This window comes from Herpailurus yagouaroundi, unplaced genomic scaffold (genome assembly GCF_014898765.1).
Source record: "Herpailurus yagouaroundi ecotype Mexico unplaced genomic scaffold, PumYag 28, whole genome shotgun sequence".
Classification (NCBI taxonomy): domain Eukaryota; kingdom Metazoa; phylum Chordata; class Mammalia; order Carnivora; family Felidae; genus Herpailurus; species Herpailurus yagouaroundi.
The window spans coordinates 95,122,304-95,142,113 of NW_024412376.1; the positions used below are offsets into that span (position 1 = coordinate 95,122,304).

Below are 19,810 nucleotides of genomic sequence, written 5' to 3' on the forward strand. Positions count from 1 at the left end.
GCCAGGTCATGATCTCGCGGTCCGTTAGTTCGAGCCCCGCGTCAGGCTCTGGGCTGATGGCTCAGAGCGTGGAGCCTGTTTCCGATTCTGTGTCTCCCTCTCTCTGCCCCTCCCCCGTTCATGCTCTGTCTCTCTGTCCCAAAAATAAATAAACGTTGAAAAAAAAGAAATAAATGAAAAAAAAAAAATTCTAGTAGGAGTATGGGAAATTTTTTTTTTTAATTTCAGCGGGAGTAGGCTTTTTGAAATATGATCCAAACTCAGCAACCATATAAGAAAATGTTTACATAGTAGGCTTCATTAAAATGTTTTCAAATAATTATGCATGTGAAAATTCCACAAAATAAAAAAAATTAATAACTCAGAGAAAAAAGACTTGTAATTCATATTATTGATAAAGAATTAGTTGCCTTAATCATTTAAAAGCTTCTAAATAGGGGAGCCTCGGCCTAATCAGTTAAGCTTGATTTCAGCTCAGGTCATGATGTCACAGTTGTGGGATCAAGCTCCATGCCGGGCTCCATGCTGACAGCACAGAGCCTGCTAAACTTTAAAAAATAAAATAAAATAGGGGTGCCTGGCTGGCTCAGTCAGTTGAACATCTGACTTCGGCCAATGTCGTGATCTCACAGTTAGTGGATTAAAGTCCCACATTGGACTCGCTGCTGTCAGCACAGAGCCCACTTCAGATACTCTGTCCCTCTCTCTCTCTGTCCCTCCCCTGCTCACAACTCTCTTTCTCTCTCTCAAAAATAAACATTAAAAAAATAAAGTAAAAACTAAAATAAAAGCTAAATAAAAAAGAAAAACACTAACAACAACACATGGGAAAATGGGTTAAGAGGGAAGAACTGACAGTTTCCAGACTATAATATACAAATGGAACTGAGATATAGGAAAACCAGCACAATCTCATTCATAATGAGAAAACTAAAATTCAAATTAAGAGACTTTTTTCTTCAGAATGGCAAATATCAAAGTCTAATAATACTGTAGAAAAATGTGTGGGCTGATGCTCTCATATTTGTTGATGAAATGTAAACTGGTATATCCTCTGTCAGGGTTGCCATGTTGCACTGACCTGCAGTTTATTTAGATTACAACGTGGACGGCGGCCACTTAAAGTTCTGTGGACGGTCTCTCAAAAATTAAAAAAAAAAAAAAAAAGTTGACGTTTGTGTTTTTTTGAGAGACATAGCATGAGCAGGGGAAGGGCAGAGAGAGAGTGAGACATAGAATCCAAAGTGGGCTCCAGACTCTGAGCTGTCAGCACAGAGCCCAACATGGGGCTCAAACTCGCGAACCATGAGATCATGACCTGAGCCAAAGTCAGACACTTAACTGACTGAGCCATCCAGCTGCCCCAAAATTTCTCAAGTTTTAAAACATAAACAAAAAGTTTTCAAGTATAGATTTATTTTGACTGGATCCTCTATGGTTATTAAACTCTGAAGTCAAAGCCATGTCCAAGTCTAAGAGTTACACATGCTTTGTATAAGAGTAATGATTATAATAATGTTAGGTTAATATTTTCAAACATTCACATACCACATACCCAAACAGTTGTGTATTTTTAAATCTTCTATCCAAAATTTGCTCCATCTTTTACTTCAGTGATTGTTGAGAGTACAGATAAAGTGAAAAATTAATCAAACTTACTCAGGACTCGTAAAGATCGGTCACTCATTTTACAAACAGCTTCTGCATATGGAACCACCAGACTCCTCCAGTTCTTAGACTCATGCATCACAGGACATTCTGGGAGCAGAAGGAAAACTGATAATGCTTCTTGGTGTGGAGAATGACATGGAAGAGCTCTGAGCAGATTATCCCTAAAGCCTGTAGTTATCTGTGGTTGAAAGGATCAGGGAAAGGGCCCAGAATATATTAGATACAGATTATAGTGAAAAACAAGCTATGGGACTAGGGGTTCATTCCACTATTTTCCAATGGTGTAATCATTTAGTTTTCCTCAGACCTTCTGTTCAAACTCCATAACTCCTTGCATACCAAATGCCTCTAATGTATTATGTGAGAGCCATCCTCCCTATTTTTACTGGGATGCATGAAAGAAATAAAGTGAAGTCACATGTGCATGTACATGCTGTGTGAATCATGGACTCAATTAGAGACTGACACATCAAAGATCCATACCCAAATCTATGACTTAAAATCCAACATGGCAGAGATAATGGCATACGTTCACCTCACCAATACTGTTTCATTTTCCTTCTAGGCTCCCAGGAAGATGGCATTTCCCAGCCTCCCCTGCAGTTATATGGGGCCATATGATTGAGTTCTGGCTAATGAGATATGAATGAAATGTGTATATGAAATATGTATATCACTTCTAGGCATGACCCCTGCAACCTCTCATGTAACCTTCTATACTCGCTTTCCTTATCTGCCGACTGAATACAAAAGATCTACTGGAGGATTTCATGGCTCCAGTGCCTAGAACTCCAGAAAAAAGGAACCCAAATCACTCCTCAGTGAAACTATGCAGAGGTGGGAAAGGTAGCAGAATATACCACTCAAAGATATGCCACTCTGGGGGCACCTGGGTGGCTCAGTCAGTTAAGCGTCTGACTCCTGATCTAGGCTTAGGTCATAATTTCATGGTTCATGGGATCGAGCCCCATGTCAGTCTCTGTGCTGATGGTGCGGAGCCTGCTTGGGATTCTCTCTCTCTCTCTCTCTCTCTCTCTCTTTCTCTCTCTGCCCATCCTTCACTTGTGCTCTCTCTCTCAAAATGAATAAACTTAAAAAAAAAATATGCCACTCTGGCATGAGGATTATTTTGAGCTGAAGGCAGGTGAGAAAAGGCAGGCACAGGACAAGCTCTCTGGATTCCCTCTATCTACTTGAAAACAATATAAATTCCACCTGTAAAGGTGTCCTCCTGCCGCTAACTTCTGTACCAGGAGAAGGGCAAGAACCTTATCAGCAGAGATGAACAGGCATTGAGAAAGAGTCTACACAGAGGGACAAAACATAAGAGACTCTTAAATACAGGGAACAAATGGAGGGTTGCTAGAGGGTTTTGGGTGGGGAATGGGCTAAATGGGCAAGGGACAGTAAGGAGGACACTTGTGGGGATGAGCACTGGGTGCTATATACAGGGGATGAATTACTAAATTCTACTCCTGAAATCATTATTGCACTATATGCTAACTTGGATGTAAATTTTTAAAAATAAAAGAGAAAAAGAGTCTACACAAACAAACCTTATGATCTAGACCTTATCTAACATGAGCTTCCCCAGATATTTGCCTTCCTGCATTTTGGCACCCTTAGAAGCTCAAACTCCTTTTCCTTTATGTTGTCTCTTTACAAAATTATTGTTCTTTTGCTAAGATGCTATATAACCAAGTTCTAACCACGCTTTAGTTACTCATCACTGAGTCTATATGCAGCATGCACACACATATTAATAAACTTCTGTTTATTTCTCTCCCATTAATCTGTCTTTTTTCAGTCTAATTTGCAGGGTCCCAGCCAATGAAACTAAGATGGGTGGAGGGGAAACATTTCCTCTTCCTCCTCTGCATGTGTTTCCTGTCTCCAACCCTCATTGGACTACGATGTGAAAAGAAGTCTTCATTGTGTTAAGCCACTGAGATTTGGAAGTTGTTTGTTACAACAGCTAGCATCATTTATTCTATTTAATAGATCTTAGATGCTTTTAACAACAGTGTCTATCTCCACATGTCAGAAGGATTAAGATATTTGCAACAATAAAAGTACTACATATTATTACATTAATGTTCTTACAATTTATTTTTTTCAGATGTCCAGAAGAACATGATTTATATGGAATGCTAGTAGGCATATATAGGAAAATAATGTCACACAAAGTCAAATAACTTTGAGAAAAATAGGGCTAAAACAGCTAGATTTCTTTTGGTGTATGACATCATAGAATCTTTGATTTACTGATGTACATTATAACTTCATAATAGTATGCAGTGTATCCAAAGTTGTTTCACTTAGAACCTGTTTTCAGGGAGCATTCTGTGAAACTAATGTTCCTTGGAACTCACACTGGGAATAGCACCCCAAGTTATCTCCCATATAACCTAAATAAATTTATTTTTTAAATACATTTTAGGGGCACCTGGGTGGCTCAGTTGGTTAGGTGTCCGACGTTGGCTCAGGTCATGATCTCACAGCTCGTGAGTTCAAACCCCACAATGGACCCTGTGCTGACAGCTCAGAGCCTGGAGCCTGCTTCAGATTCTGTCTCCCTCTCTCTCTGTTCCTCCCCTGCTTGTGTTCTGTTTTGTCTCTCTCTCAAAAATAAATAAACATTTAAAAAATAATAAAATATATTTTATAACATCTATTCTTCTTCATCTTGACAATAAAAGTATCTACTATATATTAAAGAACACTCTACTTTCCCTTCCAAATGTGGGGACCCAAAATGGTATATATACAAGATGACTTGAAACCAAAGGCATGTGGATACAGCTGATGTAGAAGGAAGACTTCAGATCTTCCCTTATCTGACTAAAGTCAGGGCCTTCCAAGAAACTTGGAGGGCAGGTTTCACTGCCAGGTAAAGACCAGCCACTTGCACTTGGATGAGAAATCACACAAACATTATCACAAGCTGTCATATCTTCCATTTGTCCCTCTTAAAGCCCATTTGTCTCCCTGAAAAGTCCAGTTTTCTCAAAGAAACCTCTTCTCCCCCAATCCCTTTTCCCTATTCCCTATTAATTGGTATATAAGCCCTCATCCCTAGCTGTTCAGGGAGCCTCTTCATCTAAATGCTCCCCGCAAACACGGGGAATATTTACTCAGTCTATTAATCCTGTTTGTTACTCAGTCTATTACTCTTTTTTTGTTTGTTTAAATTTTTAATGTTTATCTTTTAAGAGAGAGACAGGTGGGGGAGGGGCACAACAAGTGGGGGAGGGGCAGAGAGAGAGGGAGACCCAGAATCTGAAGCAGGCTCCAGGCTCTGAGCTGTCAGCACAGAGGCCGACGTGGGGCCCAAACCCACAAGCCGTTGAGATCATGACTTGAGCTGAAGTCGGATGTTCAACCTACTGAGCCACCCAGGCACCCCATCAGTCTATTACTCTTGTTACTCAGTCATGAACTCACGTGAACCTGAGTTTGTAGAGTGAAAAATTTCCAACACAACCCAGAATCATAAAATATCTAACGAGAATAGAGCTTAAAAAGGAACTCCATAAATAAGGAACCCCTCAAAAAGGTAAAGAAAATGTAACCCAAATAGGATAAGGGATGAATTGGTAACAGGTTCATCTTAACTGGATTTGACATTCATCTCAAAAGAAAGAACAGGATTTCTATTCTCCTAGTCCAGGTAAAAATTATCTTACTTCCCAAACTAGTGCTATATTCATATGTCTGCTAATGGTTATTTACCTCTCAAGCATTAGTTTTTCATGTTGAAAACAAAAGTACTGTATTTATAGGACATTTAAACATTCAATAAGAAAGTAAATGCCAGCTTGGAATATAGTGTCTGGAATATAGTAACCTTATTGTGAACACTAGCCGTCTCCCTTATCACAGAGTCTCTCTGACTCAGCTCCCAACAAAATTCAACTGCATTCATATTGGTTCCTATAAAGAAATTCTATTGCTCTATTTCTCAAGTAAATATTGGCTATTACCATAGAAGAAATCCATTCTGTTTTTGTCAACTTCTCGAAGGTATCTCTTGCCATTTGTAAGTCCACATCAATGGAAATCGTTTCTACAGATTCTCTTTGGATACAAGAAATGTAAACAAAACAAAACACATAAACAGAAAAGAATATTTCTAAACTTCATACATATTTATTGCTTTATTTTATTAAATAGCATATGTAAACATTTTTCTTACAATTTGCCTCCTTTCAAAATTATCAATTTTTTTGGCACACAGAAATAATTATAAAATTTATATTCTCCTAAAAGAGAGTAGGTTACTATTATTGCTAGAGTAGCTACAAGTTTGGGTTGCAATAATGGCAAAATTTCATAGGCTACATCTGAGAACCAAAAACGTTTACCCCCACACTCAGCCTGTACACTAAAATCTGAAACTACCCCCGCCCCCAACACACACAACACACCTTACCATCATCTACATTTACATTACTTTAGGATTCCACTGTTTCATTAGCATGAACTTCACTATTTCAAAAGACACTAGCCCAGGCAAATGGCTTGATTGTTCATTATAGGAACTTCCTGAAAAGACCCATTAACTCTTCAGTGGAAAGCATTAACAGATAGTTTATGCTCTAAGATTGTCTGAATCTCTTGCCTAAAGTTGTTGCCTTGCTGTTTCCACCCACCCTGGATCACTGTATCTTCTCCCAATCCTAATCAAGCCTCCAGCTTTCCCCTCCCATGTTGAAAGACCAGGCCTAAACCAAACTGCCAATTCTTGATAAATTCCAACCTAGCCTTCCCTCTCAGAAACACTATCAAATCTTTGTTTAGGTGTGGTGTTTTTCTGGATTCTGTTGGTGATATTTGAAGAGACTTGAATTCTGTCAAATGATTTTTTGTAATGTTCTATCAAGAAATACTTTATGCTTGCTGAATAACTGGTCAAGAGTAATGCCAGGGCTAAAATATTTATGCAAATATTCAAACAAAGTATTTTAAATCTCCCCTTAAAATATTTTGTCCTTTGCAGTCTTTGGCATCTTAAGACCAAACCTCGAGGCTCATCATTCCTGGGAGGATACTTTTCCACTTCAGAAAGATAATATTCTAAGTGTAGAAAATATTCTATATGCAGTAAGGATTAGCCTGAGGCTAGAGGAGGGGAGAAAGAGAAAACACTGTTTGGCAGAGTCCCTGTCCTCACTTCTTGCCTGGAAGGATGGCAAGAAGAAGAAAGCAAATGGGAGAGGGAGAAGGCAGAGAGAAGCAGTGTCTGATTTCTCTTCTTCCACCTTTGACTGGGATATGTGGGGATGAACAGGGATGGTTTTTTTTGGACTCTAGAAAGATACTGTGTTGCAGCTGCAAGTGGGAAGCCATGGCATTCAGTTTCCCTGGGTTTCTCTGGTTCTCACAATAAGTTGTTGGACTCAACAGTTCCTCCTGTCCCCTTGAGGAGTGACTGAGAGTGCAGCTGGATTAAAAATCAGTGGGACAGGAATGAAATCTTGCCATGTGCAAGTATGTATAGAGCTAGAGTATGTTATGCTAAGCGAAATAAGAGGTCAGAGAAAAACAAATATATGATTTCACTCATACTTGGAATTTAAAAAATAAAACAGATGAACACATGGGAAGGAAAAAAAAAGAGAGACGGAAACAAACCATAAGACACTCTTAACGTTAGAGAACAAACTTAGGGTTGATGGAGGGAGGTGGGTGGGCATTGGGCTAAACAGGTGATGGGTATTAAGGAGGGCATTTATTATGAACACTGGGTGTTATATGCAAGTGATGAGTCGCTAAAACAAAACAAAACAAGGGGCGCCTGGGTGGCGCAGTCGGTTAAGCGTCCGACTTCAGCCAGGTCACGATCTCACAGTCCGTGAATTCGAGCCCCGCGTCGGGCTCTGGGCTGATGGCTCAGAGCCTGGAGCCTGTTTCTGATTCTGTGTCTCCCTCTCTCTGCCCCTCCCTCGTTCATGCTCTGTCTCTCTCTGTCCCAAAAATAAATAAACGTTGAAAAAAAAATTTTAAAAACAAAACAAAACAAAACAAAACATGAACCAATGGGACAACCAGGGGTTGCACAGAGGCAAGGAATACATGCAACATGAGTTAAATGAGTGCCACCTACTGGCCAGATGGGGGTACAAGATGTGTAGAACTTTTCAGAATCAGTCAGGCAGCTTGGGGCCTACTCATCAGGGAGAGATGAGACCTGATCTAGTGGGGGAGGGTTGGACTGAGTTATATCCACTACGGACACACCAGTAGGGCACTGGCCTCCAGAGAAGGCAGAGGGCAGCCTAAGAGCCTTCATGCTCTTATCCTCCTTCTCTCTTAAACACTGTTAAATTAATTATACAAGGAGGCCATTACACTGGGGGTAGCTCTATCACCATGATGGCCTACGTATGCAAACCAAAATCTAAGCCTGTAAATACTTCAGTTATAAAATCGAATCCAAAGTACAACTAGTCACAAACAGCCAACTACATTTTAAGCTATAGCCAATCAGGGGGCCTGGGTGGCTCAGTTGGTTAAGCAACCAGCTCTTAATTTTGGCTCAGGTCATGATCTCATGGTTTGTGATTTCGAGCTCCCCATCAGGCTCTGCGTTCCTGGCACGGAGCCTGCTTGGGATTCTCAGTCTCCCTGTCTCTCTGCCTCTCCTGCACATTCTCTCTCTCTTTCTAAAAAATTAATAAATAAAACTTAAAAAAAAATGTTTTTTAAGCTATAGTCAATCAATTAATTTCCTTTCTTTGCTTCTGCATCTTCTCTACATAAGTCTTTCTACTAGCTCCTATTGATGGAGTGCTCTAATCACTTCCAATTTGGTGCTTCCCAGTTTGAATCAGTATTTGCTTAAATAAACTCTTAAAAATTTTAATATGCCTCAGTTCATCTCTTAACAGTTCCCAGGCACAGTGTTGGAAAGCATAAAGCGAAGGGAAGAAATATAAGACCAAATATAGAGCATTTCACAAAGGAACTGTTTATACTATTGGATCAGACCAAGTGTCAAACCATATAGAGAAATTAGATTTTCCTCTGTAGTAGTGAATCTAGTTAAAGATAAATAGAATCTATTTTCCCTACTGATGCCACCACAAAAAGAACTGCCAAGTGCTGCCTTGGCCTCTAAGTACTGAAGCAATGTTAGAATGATCACTCACACATACAAAGATCTTGAAAAAAAAGCACATCATTCCTTCCAATCAGGTAACAGAGGAGGGCAGGGCAGAGGAAGTGAACAATGTGAATTAGGAATCACAACTTATAGTGGTCTTGCAGAAAATTACCTTACAAAATGGAAGAATTTTATACCAGGCTATGGTGTTTTCTATGTTGGACTTTTTGTTCAAAGATAACATAACTTACAAATTAAAATGACTGACTTGAAACATTTCATGCTAAAGATTCGCCAGTGTTTCAAATGAAGGTAAATCTCATTTAAAAATTACCTTTTCTTTAAAAAACTTGCAGTCAGACAAGCAGGAGATGAAAATATCATCCTAACTTCGCTGTAAAAGTCATAACACAAGTGTTAAGTCATAGCGTATTATAAAGCAGGCCTCCTTTTATCTTATGCCCAATTATTTAACCGAAGACATGGAATCATTATTAATAAAAACAACTCCTCGGGGTGCCTGGGTGGCTCAGTCAGTTAAGTGTCTGAGTTTGGCTCAGGTTATGATCTCTCAGTTTGAGAGTTCGAGTGCTATGTCAGGCTCTGTGCTTACAGCTCAGAGCCCAGAGCCTGTTTCGGATTCTTTGTCTCTGTCTCTCTCTCTCTTTCTCTGTCTCTCTGCCCCTCCCCTGCTTCTGCTCTCTCTCTCAAAAATAAATATATTTTTAAAAATAAATAAATAAATATAAAGACAACTGCTCCCTTACAAGTCTTCCAAATTCTGGATATAATTTGTGCTGATAAATCTCAAAACCCTTCATAGTTGATTCTACCAAGTCACATATATTTAAATAAAATCCTCCCTTCTGAAAACAGAAATTTATGGAGTCCCAGAGTATAAACTATGAAGAGATAAAAAAGAGTCCATTGTAGTGAAGGCTTTGCGAGACACAAAGTGTTTTTGATTCATCCTGCATCTCTCACCTATCAAGGTGCCTGAGAAACCATATGTCCTCAAGATAGTTCTGTTAAATAAATGATGAATGAATCAATGACTTCTTCAAACTATGAGGTGGTGGAAGAGAATCATGGTTAAAAGGCAAATGCCTTCACAGCAAAGCCAAACCCTCTCTGTCTTATATTTAGCATAAAATGACCATGGCTTCAAAACCAATTACAAGTGACTTATAATTTATCAAACAGAGCTACCTTGTAGCCATTTCATGTTCACTGCTTCCTCTTGTCACTGCCATCCATTTCTCTGTCAGGGACTGGTTAATTTGGCTTATTTCTGGCAGGATTTTCCTGGAAACATTTGTGGAACTAGTATCCTTCAAGGAAGAAAGAAAAATGATTAGGAAAACACAGAGCATGTGCACATGCTGAGTAATACATACCACAGTAAAGCCTGTGACACAGGTGGTAGGGAGGCCCGCCCTCTCAGACAGTGGGGTGTGGTGACAGGAGTTAGGTCATCAGACTGGCCTGGTTGTTCCGGTGCCTAGCTGTGGCCACTTTGCTTGGCCTGAGCCTTAGTTTTGTAATTTAAAAATGGGATAACACAAAATAATTGAAAACAGGGACTCAACCAGGTACTTGTACACCAATGTTCACTGCAGCAATATTCACAATAACCAAAAAGATAGAAACAACCAGTGTCCATCAATAGCATCAACAGATGAATGTCGTGTATTCATTCAGGAGAATATTCAGCCATAAAAAGGAAGGAGATTCTGACACATGCTGAAACATGGACAAACTTTGAAAACATTATACTAAGTGAAATAAGCCAGATACAAAAGGACAAATATTGTATGATTCCACTTATAGGAAATCGGCAACTTCGTAGAAAGTAGATTAGAGATTACCCAGAGCTGAGGGGTCACAGAACAGAGACTTATTGTTTAATGGTTACATAGTTTCTGTTTGGGGTGATAAAAAAAGTTTTGGAGATCATAGTAGTGATGTTTGTACAATATTGTGAATGCAATTAATATCACTGAATTGTATACTTAAAAATCATTAAAATAGAAAGTATATATATATATATATATATATATATATATTACCACAATAAAATGGATGAGATAATATCATCTCTCTCTCTCTTTGCTCTTGTTAAGATTAAATATTAGGTATACAAAACCTGTGGATTATAATTGGTATTCAATAAATAATAGTTTCTTTCTCCCCTTCAGTCAACCATAGATTTTTACATTTAGATCAGTGGCTTTCAAACTTTAGCATGCAATAGAATTACCTGGTGATCTTGCTAAAGCATAGATTGTGGAGCCCATCCCCAGTTTCTGATTCAGGAGTGGAACTCAAAAATTTGTATCTAGCAAACTCCCAGGTGCTGCTGCTGCTCGTGGTGGTATAGGGACCACACTTTGAGAACTATGGTTCAGTTCAATACCTGAAACCAAATGGCTCAGCCAGAGCCGTCAGAAATTACTTGTCTGGAAAGAAAAATCTGTCTTTTTAATGTAGTCTTCCAAAGACATTAGTGCTCTGCTCCATGTTATACTTCTGCCTCCACTGAACTTGTAATGAGTCAGGAGATTAATTAACTAATTAATTAATTATTTTTTAGGTAAGCTCTATGCCCAACATGGGGCTTGATCTCAAGACCCCGAGACCAAGAGTCACATGCTCTACTGACTGAGCCAACCAGGGACCCCATGAGTCAGGAAACTCTTCATTTTTGTTTAATGCTTAAATAAAGACCTCTTGAACAAGACGTATAACAATGACTTCTAAAGTTCCCTTCAGCCTCCTGATCTGAGTCCTAGGTGTCCCCTCTAGTTCAATCATGAGAAAGCTTTTTTTCTGCCCACATCACTGGCAACTTAGGACAATGAAGTGCTCCCTCCCTATTGGCACTTACACACACTCTCTTTCAGAATCCCAGCTCCTCTGAAGTGCATGACATCTTCTACTGTAATCATCTCCCAGTGTCCTTGTCACTCCCTTTCAACACTGAGAACAATAGTACCTTGCTGTCTCCCTCGGCACTGAGGTGCCTGTTGTTCTTGGCAACTGAAGAACTAATAAACATGATTTATTTCCCACCTGGATGTCTCCATTTTTTCTTTTTCCATATGAGAGAGAGAGAGAGAGAGAGAGAGAGAGAGAGAGAGAGGCTCCCAAGCAGGCTCCATGCTCAGTGAGGAGCCTAACACAGGGCTCCATCCCACAATCCTGGGATCACAACCTGAGCTGAAATCAAGAGTTGGACGCTCAACTGACTGAGCCAACCAGGCACCCCTGATCTCCCAATTCTTGATCTCATCTCTACACTTTCCTCTGCTCAACTTCAACCACCCATACCCTGGATTAGGGTTTCATACGGATGCTTTTGACAGTTTTGGTCAGATAATTCTTTGTTGTGAAGGTCTTGTGCATTGAAGGATGTTTAGCAGCAGCCCTGGCCTCTACCCACAAGGTGCTGGTGGCAGCCACCCCAGCATCCTTTCTACAACCTAAAATGTCTCCAAATATTGCCAGATGTTTCCAGGGGCAAAATCATTCCTAGTTGAAAACCACTGCCCTAGGTACAGGTGATACCCTATGCTTTGTAATCATCAATAATTGTTTCACCTTCTAAAATTTCTATTAGAAACATTCTCTTCTGGTTACCATGCACCATTTTTCTGATTCTCTTACTTTAGAGTGAAACTCTCAATCCAACATTCTTTGATGCTGGAATGAGTTAAGACATTGGGGACCGCTGGAACAGAATACATGTATTTTGTATGCAAGAGGACATAAATTTTTTTGGGGGGGGGGAGGACAGAATGTTATGGACTGAATGTGTTCCCCCCAAATTCATATGTTGAAATTTTAACCCTCAGTGTGACGGCATTAACAGGTGGAGGCTTGGGGCACCTGGGTGGCTCAGTCAAGCATCTGACTCTTGATTTCAGCTCAGGTCATTATCTCACAGTTCGTGGGAGTAAGCCACACATTGAGCTCTGTGCTGATAGTGCAGAGCCTGCTCAGGATCCTCTCTCTCCGGCTCTCTCTACCCCTCCCTTGCTCCCTCTCTCTCTCTCAAAAAAAAAAAAAAAAAAAGAGGTGGGGCCTTTGGGAGGTGCATGGGTCATGAGGATGGAGCTCTCATGAATGGGACTAGCGCCCTTATAAGAGACTCCAGAGAGCTCTCTTGCCCCTTCTGCTATGTGAGGACACAGCAAGAAGATAGCCTTCCACAAACAAGGAAGCAGGTCCTCACCAGACACCAAGTATGCTAGCCCCTTGATCCTGGACTTCCCAGACTCCAGAACTATGAGAAGTAAGTTTCTGCTGTTCATAAGGCACCTCGTCTATGGTGTTTTGTTAGCAGACAGAGCAGACTTACTTCCACTAGCTTTAGAGTGGAACCCACTCGAACATTCTTTGAGGCCATTAGGATCTCCAATCCACTGACCCTATTGTTTGGTCATTATTCATCCTCCGCCTCATCCTTACCCAGCTTAGAGCCCATGGTCAGCACTATAATAAGTCCCTTGCAAATACTTCCTACTCTGTCACTTTCCTATTGTACTTACCTAGTAAAACTCCATCTGTGGTTAAAATCAAGTCTGGATTACTCCAAAATTGAATCCAAACAAAACCGTATCCAATCCATTCACTGGAGAAAATTGCACAACCGTGCTGACTGGTTTCGCTTGAAGTCTACTACCACAAATGCCAAATGGGCACCCAACACTGTTTAGTAATTTCCCACGACATTTGCTTTCTCACTCTCTGAGACAACTACTGCACACCTTCCGTTCATTCCCAAACCTCTAACACTCCTCTTCTCTTCCGCTCACTCCCAGATGAGGACCGTGCCTTGTGTGTCACTGAGGAAATTAAAGCCATCAGGCACCTTTCCATCATCACCTCTCCCCTCCCCTCCACTGTTCCTTATTAGAATAAAATAAATATTTCTGTTCACACCCCTACATTCTATGTGGACAGAATCCCGCCTCTTCTCTCCTACTGAGGGACATTGCTTCTGCAATTATCCATTCTTTCTCATGCACCATCGTTTTCTCCATTTGAATGGGATCATTCTCCAAAATAATCTCTGTGCTCATCTTACTTGACCTCTCAGCAGTATGTGACAGGATTAGCCACTTCTTTCTGGAAATACCTTCTTCTCTTGCCTTGACGACACACCCTCTCCTGGTTTTCCCCCATCTCAGAAACTGGCCCTTTTCACTTTGTCTTCTGGCACCTCCTCATTGTCAGACCTCTAAATGTAGAAGTCCCTCACGGCTGGATTCTGTCCCCTTTCTCTTCTCATTTTTACTCTCTTAATAGGTAACCTTTCCTCCAGGCCTCAGCTTCAAGTACTGTCTATACTTGGACAACTACCATGTCTATATTCCAGTGCTGACATGCTCCCTGAGCTCCAGATTTGGACATCCAACTAAGGCTCCAGATCTCGTCTTCAAGAACATTTCACACTGACCACATCTCACCTACCTGCCTCCATCCCATATAACTCTTCACCCTTTCCTATGTGCTCTGCCCTTCTGGCTCTCTCTCTGTCCTCACATGCTAAACAAATACTTGCCACAGGGTCTCTCTATGTGTGGTTCCCACTAGCCGGAACACTCTTTCTTTGGATCTGAGCATGGCTAAGGTATCCAATTAATGTCCCAGCCACTGAGAGGTCTTCCCTAACTGCTTTTTCTTTCTTTCTTTTTTTTTTTAAGTTTATTTATTTTTGAGACAGAGAGAGACAGAATGAACGGGGGAGGGTCAGAGAAAGAGGGAGACACAGAATCGGAAACAGGCTCCAGGCTCCAGGCTCTGAGCAGTCAGCACAGAGCCCGATGCAGGGCTCGAACTCACAGACCGTGAGATCGGACGCTTAACCGACTGAGCCACCCAGGCGCCCCCCTAACTGACATTTCTAAAGAAGCCCACTTCATCAGTCTCCCACGACCTGCTTTGTTTGCTTCAGAGCACTTATGACTCTCTAACACAATGTTACTTATTTTGTGTTTACATATTTATTGTCTGCCCTTCCCTGTAGAATCCAAATGCCACGAATGAGAGCAACCTTGCCTGTATTATTCACTTTTATCCCAAGCACCAAAACCAGAGCCTGAGACACAGCAGGCAGCTGCTGGTTGGCTGAATGGCTGTAACAGAACAGACAAGTACAACCCAACCAACCCAGCAGCACAGACACCTTTGCCTCTGACCGTTTTCTGACCCAGAAAATATAGTAAGAATCTGTATGGATGTCATGGTTAAAACATTCCTGATAGTTAAAAAAAAAAAAAAAGTACAAATTAGGAAAATAACTACATACAGCATACCTTAAAGATACTGAGGGTTCAGTTCAAGACTACCACAATAAAGCGAATATTGCAATAAAGTGAGTCAAATGAATTTTTTGGCTTCCCAGTGCATATAAAAATTATGTTTACACACTACTGTAGTCTATGAAGTGTGAAAAAGCATCATGTCTAAAAAAAATAATGTATATATCTTTTTTTTTTTTTAAGTTTATTTTGAGAGAGAGATTGCAAGCAGGGGAGGGACAGAGAGAGAGGGAGAGAGAGAAAATCCCAAGAAGGCTCTGCTTGTCAGTGCGAAGCCCAGTGCAGGGCTCGATCCCGTGAACTGTGAGATCATGACCTGAGCCCAAACCAAGAGTTGGACACTTAACCGACTGAGCCACCCCAGGCACCCCAGCAATGTATATATCTTAAGTTAAAAAATACTTCATTGCTAAGAACTGCTAGTCACCATTTGAGCTCTCAGTGAGTCATAATATTTCTTCTGATGAAGGTTGTAACCTTGCCTTGATGTTGGTGGTCAGGCTTGGGGATAGCTGTGGCAATTTCCTCAAATAAGACAACACTGAAGTTTGCCATATCAATGGGTGCTTCCTTTTACGATTTCTCTGTACCACGTGATGCTGTTTGGCAGCATTTTACAGAGCTTCTTTCAAAATTGAAGTCAATCTTCTCAAACCTTGCTGCTGCTTTATCAACTCAGTTTATGTAAAAATCTAGATCCTTTGTCATCATTTCAACAATCTTCACAGCATCTTCACCAGGAGTAGATGCCATCTCAAGAAACAATTTTCTTTACTCATCCATAAAAAGCAACTTCTCATCGATTCATAATTTTATCATGAGATTGTAGCAATTCATTCACATCTTCAGGCTCCACTTCTGATTCTAGTTCTCCTGCTGTTTCCACACTGCAGTTACTTCCTCTACTGAAGTCTTGAACCCCTCAAAGTCCTCCATGAGGGCTGGAACCAGTTTCTTCCAAACTCCTGTTAATGTTGACATCTTAAACTCTTCCCATGAATCATGAATGTTCTTAATGGAATCTAGGACGGTGAACCTTTTCCAGAAGGTTTCAATTGACTTCGCCCAGATCCATTAGAGGAATTACTATCAATGACAGCTGTAGCCCTTTTTTTTTCTTTAAGAGAGAGGGCGCAAGTGAGAAAGGGGCAAAGAGGGAGAGACAGAAGCAGGGCTCACCCAAAGCAGGACTCAGGCTCACCCGATGCAGGGCTCGAGCTCACAAACTGTGAGATCATGACCTGAGCTGAAGTCAGATGCTTAACTGACTGAGCCACCCAGGCACCGTCAGCTGTAGCCTTATGAAGTGTATTTCTTAAATAATATGACTTGAAAGTCAAAATGACTCCTTGATTCATGGACTACAGAATGGATGTTATGTTAACAGGGATTAAAACAGTATCATTCTGGGGGCGCCTGGGTGGCTCAGTTGGTTAAGCGTCTGACTTCAGCCGGGTCACGATCTCGTGGTCCGTGAGTTCGAGCCCCGCGTCGGGCTCTGGGCTGATGGCTCAGAGCCTGGAGCCTGTTTCCAATTCTGTGTCTCCCTCTCTCTCTGCCCCTCCCCCATTCATGCTCTGTCTCTCTCTGTCCCAAAAATAAATAAACGTTGAAAAAAAATTAAAAAAAAAAACAGTATCATTCTGGTTGTACATCTCCATCAGAACTCCTGGATGACCAGGTGTACTGTCTATGAGCAATAATATTTTGAAAGAAAACTTATTTTTTTGGCACATCTCAGCAATGGCCTTAAAATATTCTATAAGCCATGTTATAAAGAGGTGCTGTCACCTAGACTTTGTTGTTCCATTCATAGAGAACAAGCAGATTAGATAAAGCACAATTCTTAAGGGCCCTAGGATTTTCAGGATGGTAAATGAACACTGGCTTCTACTTAAAGTCAGCAGCTGCATTAGCCCCTAACAAGATAGTGAGGCTATCCTTTGAAGCTTTGAAGGTAGGCAGGGACTTCTCTCTAGCTATGAAAGTCCTACATGGCATCTTCTTCCAATGGAAAGCTGTTTCATCTGCATTGAAAACCTGTTGGTTAGTGTAGCCACCTTCATTAATCATCTTAACTAGATCTTCTGGGTAACTTGCTGCAGCACTTGCTGCTTCACCTTGCACTCTGATGTTATGGAGATGGCTTCTTTACTTGAACCTCACAAACCAAACTCTGCTAGTTTCAAACTTCTGTACTGCAGCTTCCTCACCTCTCTCAGCCTTCATAAAATTGAGGAGAGTTAGGGCCTTGCCTTGGATCAGGCTTTGGTATTAAGGGAATGTTTGATCTTCTATCCAGACCACTAAAACTCTCTCCATATTAGAAGTAAGGCTGTTTCACTTTCTTATCATTTGTGTGTTCACTGATGTAGCACTTTTTATTTCCTTCAAGAACTTTTCCTTTGCATTCACAGCTTAGCTAGGTTTGATGTGGTTTTCAGCCTGTCTCAGCTTTCGATGGGTCTTCTCACTAAGTTTATAATTTCTAGCTTCTTATTTATTTAAAATGACATGTGACTCTTCCTTTCACCAGAACATTTAGAAGCTATTGTAGGGTTATTAACTGGCCAAATTTCAATATTGTTTTGTCTCAGAGAATAAACAGGAAGGCCCAAGGAGAGGGAGAGAGACAGGGGAACAGCCAGTTGGTGAAACAGCCAGAACACACACCTTTCAGTTTGCCACTCTAGAAGGGCATGGTTTATGGCGTCCCCCAACAATGTTAACAGTAACATCAAAAATCACTGATCACAGATCACCATAACATACATAGTAATAATGGAAAAGTTTGAAATATTGCAAGAATTACCAAAACGTGACACAGAGACAAGAAGCGAGCAAATGCTGTTGGAAAAATGGTGCCCATAAACTTCTTCAACATAGCATTGCCACAAACCTTCAGTTTGTAAAAAAACGCACTAAAGCAAAGTGCCAATATAATGAGGTACATCTGTATACTTCCACCTCCATGCAAGCATTTCACCCGGAAATATGATAAAATCCTCTCTGTCACCAACTGGGAGGGTACTATGGTACGGTGGGTAATGGTTTAAGCTTTGGAGCTGGATTGCCTGGATTCAGCTCTGCCACTTAGCAGTGCAACTTTGGGTGAGTCCACTTCTCTGAGACTCAGTTCTTTCATATATAAAATGGGGGAAATAATACCAATTGGAATTGACATGAGGATTAAATGTGTTGATTGACTTGGAGTATTTTGATTGGTCCTTCATGCATGAGGGCTACAATTAACACTAATCAATTAATATTAATCACTGCTCTTAATATTATCATTAATATTACTTAATAATAAACAGTGTAAAAACAATGAATTTAGATTTGGGGGTCTCATCTCTCAGGAAGCCAAATGAGGAAGTGAAAATTACAGATTTTTTTAAGAAGCATTCTAACAGAGGATCTTATTATTTTAGTAAAAAATTTGAATATACACAAATGATACAATGTTTCAAATACTGGTTTGAAATCTAGAGGAAAACAATGATTTTTAAAAGAAACAGAAAGTGTAATAGATACCTTGTAAGTTGTCACAAAATTGGCATGTGTTCCAGCAAAAATGTGCTTGACTTGAACATCCACAAGTCCTAAAAGAAAGTCATAAATCCATGTTTATTGTTTTTAGAAGTAAAAAATAAATCTTTTGTTATAAACCTAAAACTACTTTGAAAAAATAGTCTTAAAAAAAAACCTGATATATTACCAAGCTAAATTTACTTATTTATTGGCAATTAGTATTCTTCTAAATGAATTTTAACAAGCACCATAAACGATTTATTTTGATCAGCCTACATGTTGCATACACACTTAGCTTAAAATTTAATTTTTCATGCACTTGCTTAATGAAACCAAGGTGATGTGCTTTAGATGTACTTTTTTTAAGATTTTATTTTTTAAAGTAATCTCTACACCAAAGGTGGGGCCTGAACTCACAACACCGAGATCAAGAGTCACATGCTCCTCTGAGCCAACCCAGCGCCCCTAGAAGAGGTTTGATTAAATATATAAAAGTATATCTTTCTGATAATTCATCAACTTGGGATCTTTTTTGTATTACCTTAATCTTCAGAAAAAAATTACTAAATACTCCAGGAATCATTACATAAGAAAAACTGCATATTGTCTTAATTAAAAGTAACAGTACTAAAAGAACCAGAGGTCTATGTACTCCTGTGAAAGGAAGATAAATAATATTTCTCCTCCAGTGGCATCAATTAAAACAAAATCATGACTTAGTGGAACCACTTTTACTCTCAGCAGAAATCAGGCAGGTAACGTCAGTGTTCTCTGTCAGAGGCTCCGGATGATTTGAGCAGCTTTTGCAACTTGGTCCGCGACCAAAAGATACCACCTGGCCTGTGGTGTAGACATACGCAAGGGTATGGTAACTGCAAGAGAGAGAATATAATGAAGACCAAGGTACTCACTTTTTGAGAAAGATGATGTCTCCTAACACAAAATAACAGGTTTATCTACTAAGTACTCAGATCCCTTATTATAATGTCAGGGTGAGAGGGTACCAAATGATGTGGTTAAACAAATGGTAGGTGAATATTAACTTTTTTTTTTTTGAATAGTAACGCATTTATTTTTTTTAATATATGAAATTTATTGTCAAATTGGTTTCCATACAACACCCAGTGCTCATCCCAAAAGACGCCCTCTTCAATGCCCATCACCTCCCCTCCCCACC

At 40.2% G+C, this 19,810-nt stretch overlaps 1 protein-coding gene and 1 long non-coding RNA gene across 3 annotated transcripts in view; one reads left to right on the top strand and one right to left on the bottom strand.

Annotated features, from left to right (window-relative positions):
* Positions 1-3,761, top strand: part of LOC121032791 (uncharacterized) — a 31,173-nt gene extending 27,412 nt beyond the window's left edge. Inside the window, exon 2 of the long non-coding RNA XR_005791479.1 lies at positions 3,479-3,761. This is a non-coding gene — a long non-coding RNA (uncharacterized LOC121032791). The remainder of the gene's footprint in view (positions 1-3,478) is intronic.
* HERC6 (HECT and RLD domain containing E3 ubiquitin protein ligase family member 6) overlaps positions 1-19,810 on the bottom strand; it is a 61,847-nt gene that overhangs the window by 22,698 nt on the left and 19,339 nt on the right. Inside the window, exons 7-12 of one of the 2 annotated variants that reach the window (XM_040478549.1) lie at positions 19,369-19,505; positions 18,637-18,704; positions 9,986-10,107; positions 9,111-9,170; positions 5,655-5,748; positions 1,660-1,849 (exon numbers count right to left, since the gene is read on the bottom strand). In XM_040478549.1, coding sequence (XP_040334483.1) covers positions 1,660-1,849; positions 5,655-5,748; positions 9,111-9,170; positions 9,986-10,107; positions 18,637-18,704; positions 19,369-19,505 — 671 coding nt within the window. Of the gene's footprint in view, positions 1-1,659; positions 1,850-5,654; positions 5,749-9,110; positions 9,171-9,985; positions 10,108-18,636; positions 18,705-19,362; positions 19,506-19,810 lie in introns of both variants that reach the window. The other variant, XM_040478548.1, reaches the window with a different exon arrangement.